The sequence below is a fragment of the Chelon labrosus genome, assembly GCF_963514085.1.
Source record: "Chelon labrosus genome assembly, chromosome: 10".
NCBI lineage: Eukaryota > Metazoa > Chordata > Actinopteri > Mugiliformes > Mugilidae > Chelon > Chelon labrosus.
The window spans coordinates 7,577,793-7,588,324 of NC_140360.1; the positions used below are offsets into that span (position 1 = coordinate 7,577,793).

The 10,532-nt window shown below is 41.3% G+C and overlaps 1 protein-coding gene across 2 annotated transcripts; it reads left to right on the forward strand.

Moving 5' to 3' along the window:
• Positions 1-73: 73 nt before the first annotated feature.
• On the forward strand, positions 74-9,501 carry chdh (choline dehydrogenase). Of its 2 annotated transcripts, XM_084553540.1 has the most exons (10): positions 74-129; positions 1,229-1,664; positions 2,211-2,441; positions 2,931-3,097; positions 4,016-4,167; positions 4,337-4,466; positions 4,658-4,792; positions 5,331-5,473; positions 6,423-6,525; positions 6,705-9,501. In XM_084553540.1, exons 2-10 carry the CDS (start codon positions 1,252-1,254, stop codon positions 7,121-7,123), a joined length of 1,893 nt encoding a protein of 630 aa, XP_084409666.1. In that variant the 5' UTR covers positions 74-129; positions 1,229-1,251; the 3' UTR covers positions 7,124-9,501. The 2 variants fall into 2 exon arrangements, with proteins under 2 accessions (XP_084409666.1, XP_084409665.1); XM_084553539.1 differs by lacking the exon at positions 74-129 and having other exon boundaries at positions 904-1,664.
• Positions 9,502-10,532: the final 1,031 nt, after the last annotated feature.

Consider the following 10,532-nt stretch of genomic DNA (forward strand, 5'->3'; position numbering starts at 1 on the left):
GTGAATCCTCCGTCACACGACCGTTTGGGTTTTCTTCCGCTAAGCCCCGCCCACACGCAGTTACCGTTGCCTCGGGAGTCAGTTGCTGGGGTCACCAGTTTCGGTGAGAGAGAAAAAAAAAAAAAAAAGGTAAAATCCGCTCTATTCCGCTGCGTAATTAAACACTTCACCGCATATTTCCAGCCGCATATAACTTTGAAACTACTCCGGTGTCAGCTTACTTTTAGTTGACTGTTTAGTTTATGATGTTACATTTCCATGTCCTCCTGTAAAGTCCAGACGACTGCGAGCTTCGGACATACCTAGCTAACTGGCTAACTACTGGTTAGCAGTTGCACAGTTATCTCTATTTAAAGTCCTTTTTAAAAAGTCTCGGCAGCGCTGACAGCATCACTCGAACCATTTCCAAATAGTTTAAATAAAATGTAAACGTCCTTTTAAAGCTTTTGGACATACTACTGTTTGTTTTAACTTTAACTGTCAGCAAGCCTATAGACCGTACACTGATAAGCTAGCTGTTGCGAAATAGGAATCGTAAACATTACATCCATTGCCTTTAAACAGTCTGTGTCAGGTCTGAGCCTGAAAATAAAAACATGCAGACACGCATTTTATGCCTAGGACACTTTTCAGACTGTGAAATTATTTTGACACTAGGACATTGACAGGGAGCAGCTGGTTTACTGACCTACATATGACTCCCTGCCTCTCCATATAGCCCTCAAATAACCACTGTAGCCTGTGTAACATGTTATATATAAGGTGACCTGAATCTAATGTGTGCACACACAGACCTGAATCTAATGTGTGCACACGCAGACACACATTGCTTTTGTATCCCTGTGCACAAATCTCGTTCCTCGTTTGAGTCGACCTTATCTTGAGATTTTATCAGTCTCAGTCATAAAGTGAGGCTTGCAACAGTTTTTTTTTCTGGTTAAGACACGGAAGAGTTTATCTGAACGAGGAAAAGGTTACAGAATTTAAGAGAAAGGCATGTGATTATCAAGTCGGTCATCTCTATTTCCTCTTAGATCCAGATGCATTCAAGGCTGACAGCTGTGATGATATTCAGGGATCCAAAATATAAACGGCCTCTCTGTAATATTTACCAGGATAATACAGACAACCGTGTCACCTGTAGACTTATCATTTTGCACCTCTGGGTTGATTAGTTTTAGTTCCAGCCACAGACGTGTACTTGAATATGTGTTGTTGTGATTTCCAGTGAATGAAGAAAACCTCCCCAGGATGCTGTCTCTGGCCACTTTAGGCCAAACTGGAGCCCGAAGAGTTGCGATGGGGACTCTGGGGAGGTTTATAAGGGACGGCAGGTGCCTCCTTACCCGTTTCCCAGAATGCCACTCTGTCCCCAAGACCTGTGGAACGGGTTCTTTCCTTCCTTACAGATGTTTAACTGCATCGGCTTCCCATCGGAATAGCTCATCATCACCTACGGCCGATCAGAAAACTCCGTCCTACAGCTACGTCGTTATCGGGGCAGGGTCGGCAGGCTGCGTCCTCGCCAACCGCCTCTCAGAGGATGCCCACGAGTCTGTGATGCTGCTTGAGGCTGGACCTAAGGATATGTGGTTAGGCAGCTCACGACTATCTTGGAAGATCCACATGCCGGCTGCACTCACGTACAACCTGTGTGATGACAAGTACAGTAATTACTTTATCTCTCTTATCTTTTTTTGCTGGTTCCTGAAGTGTTTTGGTGCACATCTATAAACTACTGTTGACGCCTCTTCCAGATTACGTCAGTACAAATGTAGATACCACGTAACCTTTTGGATTAGGTTTGACATTTACTGCACATTGGCTGCTGAAGGAAAGATACAGAAGGTCGTTCCTTCCTGCTGCTCTTAGGCTTCGCAGCGAACACTCTTAATATGTGCGATATGTTCATTTTTATTAATTTTTTTTTATCCTATTTCATCATTTATCTTTTATACGCTACTTTTTTTGCTCTTGTTATTTTTTTCTGCCCTTTCTGTATGTTTTTGCAAACTGCAATTTCCCCATTGCGGGACAAATAAAGGTTTTTCTTATTCTTATCCTTTAACTACATCTGTAAAATGCTCTACATTCATTAGACTCAGGTGAGGGAAACCTAAATACTCAGTGCAAGCTTTAAAAAATCCAGTATTTTGATACTGACTGGTCTATAGTGTTGTCACGCTGTGTTTGTTTTAATTTCTCCTCAGGTTCAACTGGTACTACCACACTTTACCTCAGGCCCACATGGACAACCGGGTGATGTACTGGCCGAGGGGACGCGTCTGGGGAGGATCCTCTTCGCTAAACGCCATGGTGTACATCCGAGGGCATGCCGAAGACTACAACCGCTGGCAGAGGGAGGGTGCAGAGGGCTGGGACTATGAACACTGCCTGCCTTACTTCAGGAAAGCTCAGTGTCACGAGCTGGGAGAAAACAGGTACCTAGCAATTACATTTAGTTATAAAAATACATTTCATTAATTATGAATGCATGGGTTTGAAGGGAACCATGTGCCTCCGTCCCACACCCCCGTTGGAAAACCACCAAATCCAACTTTTTGGGTTTAAACCTAAAAATTCAAGTTAGTAGTTGGTGGACCCTCAAATGAAAATTGCTTCAGATCAGCTGAGATTGTTCTCAGTCACTACAAGTAGTTTAATAGTTTTATTTTTTTATTTTGTGTCAGTTGTTCCTATTGGCACTTTAGGAACTGGTTTCATCTTCTAGATTTTAGATAGATTTCGATTTGAGGTTGAACTGTGTGCAGAAAAATAGCATCCCAGGTGGATGTATTTAATTTTAAAATTCAATTCAATTCAATTCAATTTTATTTATATAGCATCAATAACAATACAAATCGTCTCAAGACGCTTTACAAAAACCCGGCCTGATTTGGCACTGCTCTCTTTGTATTTCATCTTTGTAGGTACAGGGGTGGGAGCGGACCTCTTCACGTGTCCCGAGGGAAGACCAACCATCCCCTTCACAAGGCTTTTATTGAGGCAGGGCAACAGGCAGGATACCCTTTCACCGATGACATGAACGGATACCAGCAGGAAGGCCTGGGGTGGATGGACATGACCATTTATAAAGGTTCATGGAACAAATAATTACTATAAGATCTATAAATGATTAACCATTAATCAATACGTGATCATCAAAATCATTTAAAAACTATAAATGACATATTTACAATCCAGATCATTTTGTCCTTCAGCTTCTGTGCTTCAGTACAGACAAGTTTAAACATGAGAATAATAATATTTTAAAGCAACTGGTCTCTTTAAGTGGGTTTACATAATTATTGAAAGAACGGTAAGTAATATACAGACCCTCTAACACATACTAACACATAAGGTTTCACAAGTAATTGTACTCCTGAGCTGAGAGTTACCATTTAGAGTGAGACATATGTGGAGTAAAGCTAAAAGTAAATGTAAATGTACTTTATTTACCTTACATCGACCGATAGGTGAACCAAGGTGCTTTACAAAAGATTAAACAATGATTTAAAACACACCGGAAAACAAGTACAGGAATAAAACAAAGCTAAAAAAAGAAACTAAAAACAATAAATGAGAGGATAAGCTAAGAGAGTAAAGTCTTTCAGAGGAATAGGAAATGTGTGTGGGCTGCTAAAATCAACCAAAGAAACACATTAAATGGACTGAAAGTCTGAGGTTTGAGCAAGAGCAGAAAATGCAAGAGCATGGTGAAGAAAAGCCTGAAATGACTGCACATTACAGTATGCTCTCTAGGATATAGCCTTACATGTAAGTTGAAGACTTAGTGGCCAGAATATTCACCTCACCAGAACCAGCGCAAGGTTTAAAACCCATGTGAGCCCTAAGAACACGAAGGCTAGTTTGTAATTTGCAAAAAAAGACGCCCAGGAGCCACAAAGCACAACCCATGCCCTAAAGAATGAGTGTGGTACAGAGTCTGTACTGTCCAAATACTCACTGTCTGGCCTTTAATAATGCCTGCAACTCAATTTTCTAATGTGTCCAGGGAAGAGGTGGAGCACCGCCAGTGCCTACCTGAGGCCTTCTCTCAGTCGACCCAATCTGAAGACGGAGGTGCGCTGCCTGACCACCAAGATCCTGTTTGATGGCAACTGTGCCGTGGGGGTGGAATACACACAGGATGGACAGAAAAAAAGGGTAAGAATGATAGATGTCCTGAGAGTCTTAACAATGGAAAAGTGGGAATAACTGTGTCTATTTACGCTGCCCTTTATCTCAGTTTCCCAGTTCATTCGTTTATTAAAATATATTTGCTATTTATCTGCTTAAGTGATTCCCAGACTCAGTTTTTCTTTTCTCTTTTCAGGTGTTTGCAGAAAAAGAAGTGATTCTGAGCGGAGGAGCCATCAACTCCCCTCAGCTTCTCATGCTGTCTGGGGTGGGAAACGCTGATGACCTCAGACAACTTGGCATCCCTGTGGTTCAACACCTGCCAGGTGCAATGAATGTATTCGGGATTAGAGATTGTAGATGTTGGCCTGATTTTTATGTTAACAAAAGCCTGACTTCATGATCGTATCAAAAAGACAGTTCTGCTCGGTGGATTTCTATGCGTAGTTTTCATTCTTACTATCAAAGCAGTTGTGGAGTGAATTTCATTATTTATAATACATGTGTTGTTTCTCAGGGGTTGGTAGCAACCTGCAGGACCATTTGGAGCTGTATGTCCAGCAGCAGTGTACTCAGCCTGTCACCCTGTACAAGGCCCAGAAACCGTTCCACATGGTCAAGATAGGCCTCGAGTGGCTCACCATGTTCACTGGTAACCAAAGTCACCAACAAACACGTTACACAACTGTTACGTCACTGAATTTTTAAAATATTTTCCCAGCTCCGGTTTCTGTAAAAACCTTTTTGCTTTATTTTAAGTTTGTCTTTTTTCTCGTTAAAGTTCAAATATTCACAGCATGGTTTCCCCCAAGTCTGTTTTTCTGCAGATGTTAATCATATTCATGTGAAACAGGAAATGGTAGGTTGTGAGTCTTTGAGCTGATTGAGCTCTGCTCATGTCATGCCTTCCTGTAGCATTGTTTTTTTTGAAGGTGGCAGGTGCTGCACACTGTATGGATGGAGAACAAGCTGTTTGATGGTGTTTTTACAGCAGCGCTCCTCAGAAATAACTTTCCCAACGAGGGTGCACAGATCATTTTGGAGAAATTTGATGTTAGCACTTATTGTATTTCAACAACTATCACACTATGGGCAGCTCTTCAGACATTTCACATGCAGCCTCCGAATACAGCCAGCATGCCTACCTATCTGATGACATGGACTCACTCCCCGTGATTGTTCTCTGCTAGGTTATGGAGCAACAGCCCACTTGGAAAGTGGAGGTTTTATCCGCAGCCTGCCGAACGTCACACACCCTGACATCCAGTTTCACTTCCTGCCCTCGCAAGTCATCGACCATGGGCGGGTTGCCTCCAAGATAGAGGCTTATCAGGTGTGTGGGGCTTGTGTGTGGGGCCTGTGGCTCGTTGTGTTTATGTTATGGCTATTAATGCGACAGTGTTTTAATTTTCACTGGGGCGCTGGCTTGTTCCACCTAAAATTATCTCCCTGACAAGCAAATCCAAATAAAACCGTCGCCAAACCCCAAGGCACAAAGGAGTACTGAGAATTGCATGTGTCCAGTTCCATGGAAAACAATGTGGTAAAACAGTGCAGCTCTGTAGAAATTTCCCAAGAGGTGGCCTAACGATTTTATTTATAGTCTTTCCCTGGAATGGCAGGAGTCTCATTACCCTTAGTGGAGCTGCTGTAGAATGTTTCCTACATGCCACTTCTAGGATAATAAAAAAATAAAAATACCATTTGACTATACGCCGGTCAGCCAAAACATTATAACCACTCATATTCACTGGCCAAGTGAAACACAGATTGTCTACCTGATATATTAGTCAGCAAGTGAACATTTTGTCCTTATAGTTAATGTTAGAAGCAAAAAAAAAAAAATAGAAGTTTTATTATTATTATTTAGATCTAGACCCAGGTGTACGTTTTCCAGATATGTAGACGGTCCAGGGTTCAAAATCGTGAAGATGAAAATAATACTTAACAATGATTAAAAACAATTACTATTTTCTAAGTTGTGCCTTTTTTTTTTTTTTTTTTACATCCAAACAAAGATAGTTTCAGTTGCCTAAAAGGATGTTTCATTGCATTAATTAGTAAAAAGGCCTGTATTTGCTTCTACATGTGTCATTTCCACCTACGGAGACAGGAAATATAGTGGGATCTCAGGTCTGTACACCTTTTCTGCTGTGCAGTAGAGTGAATGGCCGTCAGCGTATGTCAACAGTTAGATTAGCCATGCATATGTAAAAAGAGAACGTTAGACGAGCCAATGCCAGATGGGTTTGTGCTGGACCAATAATGCTCTGGTGTTATAGGTTCACGTTGGACCAATGAGAAGCACCAGCGTTGGCTGGATGAAGCTGAAGAGCGCCAACCCTCTGGATCACCCAATACTCCAACCAAACTACCTCTCCACTGGTAAGAGCTGCATCCCTCCTTAGATCTAGCTCTATTTGACATTTCCCTTCCATCCACAAGAATGATTGTAGCTTAAAATAGTTGTGCTCATTATCTTCATTACAGTGACTCTGAATAAAAAGTCACATTAACTTGGTGGTTATCACCATTGTGGAAAACATAACCTCTCCTCCTCTCAGATGTCGATGTTTGGGAGTTCAGGGAGAGCGTCAAACTCTCCAGAGAGATTTTTGCCCAGAAGGCCTTCGATTCCTTCCGTGGTCCTGAAGTCCAGCCCGGTCCTGAAGTCCAATCCGACGCCGACATCGATGCATTTGTCCGCAGAAAGGCCGACAGCGCCTACCACCCCTCCTGCACCTGCAAGATGGGCTCCCCCTCCGACCCGACGGCGGTCGTAGACCCGAACACGCGCGTTCTGGGTGTGGAGCGTCTGCGTGTCGTCGACGCCTCCATCATGCCCAGCATCGTCAGTGGAAACCTGAACGCTCCGACCATCATGATGGCAGAGAAGGCGGCTGATATGATCAGAGGACGGCCCCCTCTCGTTGACGCAGGTGTTCCCGTGTACCGGCCTCCGACACTCGACACGCAGAGATGAACAGGGAGAATGAGAGGAGCATGAGCTGACAGCGTTCAGCGTGAGTCAATGGTTTGTAGAAAACGGTTCACAACATAATTTGTCATCAGGTGACAGCAGCAGTGAAGAGCTGTTTGGAAAGTTACCTTGTTAACGGCCTCTTGTATACGATCACTTTTTAACAGTTTACATGCAGTCATGGCGTCCTGACTGTCTCAGGAGAAGAAGGGAACAAATGCACTTCAGCTGAACTTCGTAGCACATCCCACTAACGCACATTTATTTACTCAAATGTGAGCAAAGTTAACTGCCTTATAAAATACAGTGCTGGCATCTGTTGTGTGTCTGCGTAGGCGTGTTCTGAAGTTCATAGATCTCACCACCACTAACTACCACACAGTTGCACAAGACTTTAATCCTTTCAATGCCCTAACATGGCATATGAATAATGTCTTTGCTCCCCTCTCCATCAACTGACACAGTTTAGAGAACATTTCATCTCTCTTGGCAGGCTCAGACTTTTAAACATCTCTCTGGTGTCACAATGGAAATTAATGAAAAGGCTGTTCGCTGGAAGCCCCGTTTTCATTTCGGGGATTCCTAAACACTGAGGAAATTTAAACTATATATATATTTTTTTTCCAATATACGACTACAGAAGAACTGTTTTCCACCACGATTCAAAATGTGTTTGCCAGACTTCATAGATTTTATCTCGGTAGTGTGGTTCACAGCTGTGTTCAGTCAAAGCTTGACATAATCGCTTTTTCCGTCTTATCACCTCTCTTGTTGTCTCACGATCAGTGACCTGCAGAGTTCAGCATGTCTCAGCAGTGCACTGCAGCTTTTTCCTTTCTGACTTGTTCAACACCTTGATAGCGTGTTATCTTCATTCATTTCATCAGCGCAAGACCAAGGATTGATCTGAATCTAGTGTTGTTTGTTCAACTCTATCTCCACGCGTTTAATCACTATATTCACTATATGCTTATGTTGGGAAAACACAGTGCTTTCACATTAAAGTGATCATGCATTTGTAAAGACTAGGAAAAACATTCAAGCTCCTTCTCCCCTGGAAAGTATAATCTTTTCTTTTGTCTGCTAAACTGGAACGACCATGAAATCACCATGAGCCCAAACAAACAACGCTGAGAAGGAGTTAGAGAGAAGGCAGCACAATAGCAAACACTACCATGGTCTGACTTTACGCTTATTACACTAAACCTACAAGTAAAGGAACAGTTGTCTTTTAATTCCTCTGTATTATTGCATATTAACACTGCTCCTATGTGTGTGTGATCCATATTATAGGGTCTACACAAAGTATATCTCTTTTTATCAGTTTTCTAAATGGAATCATGGTCGTAATGTTTTTTTTTTTTTTACAAAAAAGGGTTAAACTATTAGAAAATAATGATCTTTAATTCAAAATATATGTAAAATGATTGCATATGTTTTTAATTGCTTTAAAGTGACCTTCCGGTGCTGCTGGCCTCACAGACGAGTGTGGCTGTAGCATAAAGAGGTGACTCATGCCACCACTTATTTGACTATATTGACCCTGATTCTATTTTAGAAAAGCAGAAAACACATGATTACTCTTGACAGGCGCCGTACGTTCCCTTTAGCCTCATGCAGCCGTATAATCTACACATTAAGAAATGCAAATTATATCTAAGAATATCCGCGTTCTAATGTGTACACTAAAAATGATCAAAGGTGTTCCGTGTCACTCGTGTGCCTACAGTTGTTTGCTTCTCTATGATCTAAATGTATTGTTTACATGAGCTGATGATTATGTATCAGATGAAGTGATAACGCGATCAGTGCCTATAAAATCATTCTGTTCTCGTGCCAGTGTTAATTAGTAATAAGTATTGATTGACTGAATGAGTTTAAACCGTGTCTTAATGATCTTTGCACTTTCTTCAGTGATTGTTTACATTATAAAGCAGTGTTGTACGATGACTTGAACGTCTAAATCATAGCGAAGGAGTGACGGGATCATGAAGGGATCTTTTTTAAAGCCGTTCTGTTTTTTTTTTGTTTGTTTTTTTGTCTTGTACTGACTGCGAACAGACGTCCTGACCTTGTCCTCGTGTCTTTATTCAGCGATCGTTACAAAAATCAGCAGGTTTGTTGGCATTTCAGGCAAAAATTCAAATGTACAAAAACAGGGCTTTAGTTTGAACCGGTACAAAATCTAAAAGATACTAGTACATGTGCTACAAAGTAGATAGCGCTATTATTTTTCTTTTTTTTTTTTCTTCTTTTTTTTAAATTTTCATACAACAAATGGGTAGAAAGCAGAAATCTGTACAGGTTTTTATACATGGCTGTCATTTCGTAGACATCTGTAAAGCATTGTACAAAAAAATAAAGCTGTGATGCACAATAGAGATTTGTATTTCTTTGTCATTTTTGCGTCTGGATAAAATTAAATGTTGACGTATTTGGATAAAGAGAAGATGTTTATTGTGCTCTGGCGTCCAACTCATTGTGATTTGATTAAACTAGACGTATTAAAACCTAAAAGATGTGACGATTCAGAGTGACCGATTGAATAAACATCCAGTGGGGATTTACAAATTAGTGTTTGTCTCATCTTTGTCACGTATGTAGAAATGTTGGCGCTGCTTTAGGAGATTAAAGTAAAAACAAAACAAAAATAAGAAAACATGTTTGCCTCTTCAGCACTCACCCCGTGTTGGACTCTACAGTTGTTAATGGGTGGCTTATGGCGACTAGGTGTCCTGACCTGCTTACAGCGTGTGTTTCATATGGCTTCTGAAGTTTTCTAAATTCCTCTGAAATAAAAGTCATCAAAATCCAAAACAGTAAAACTCAATCTTTGGCAGCATTTACACAAATCATAACATAATAATAGTTTAATATTAATTACAAAGATTTCAATTTTGACGTCGCAGATCAACATCAACCAATCAGAACTCTGGGATTTTGGGCCACGTGAGGTAGCCAATCAGATTCATCGCTGCAGAAAAAAACTACTTACTGATCTGGTAACGCAGAATTAGGAGTGTGTTTCAGCTGATGCATGCAACTAGATAGTCCTACAGCCAATCAGAGCCATTTTGTTGTAAATAAATTCAATTCAAGCCGGAGGATAATCAGTTCCCAACGCGGAGACTTCGAAGCCGACATTCCCTGCCACAAAAAACATTAATGACAGGAGAATTTGGTCTGGCCTCCAGGCTTGAAAAACTCCACATGTAAGCTTCACATCAATTGTGCAACTGCAGCCTTTGTCGCAGTTTCCCTGACAGGTTAACCAGCACACACGGATAGTTAACAGAGGTAATAACAACAACGTGAGTCTGAACGAAACACCAGAAAATGCATATTTATTACGCTTTGTCGGCCATTTAAACTCGTGTGAGTCTTCAGGAGAGAAAAGAGCAGATGGCAGCTC

What these genes read in the sequence shown, in the direction of transcription:
- chdh (XM_084553540.1), top strand. Translation starts at nt 1,252, where the DNA reads ATGCTGTCTCTGGCCACTTTAGGCCAAACTGGAGCCCGAAGAGTTGCG. An exon ending in TACAACCTGTGTGATGACAA is followed by an intron (nt 1,665 to 2,210) that starts GTACAGTAATTA and finishes ATTTCTCCTCAG; the next exon opens with GTTCAACTGGTACTACCACA. An exon ending in TGTGGTTCAACACCTGCCAG is followed by an intron (nt 4,467 to 4,657) that starts GTGCAATGAATG and finishes GTTGTTTCTCAG; the next exon opens with GGGTTGGTAGCAACCTGCAG.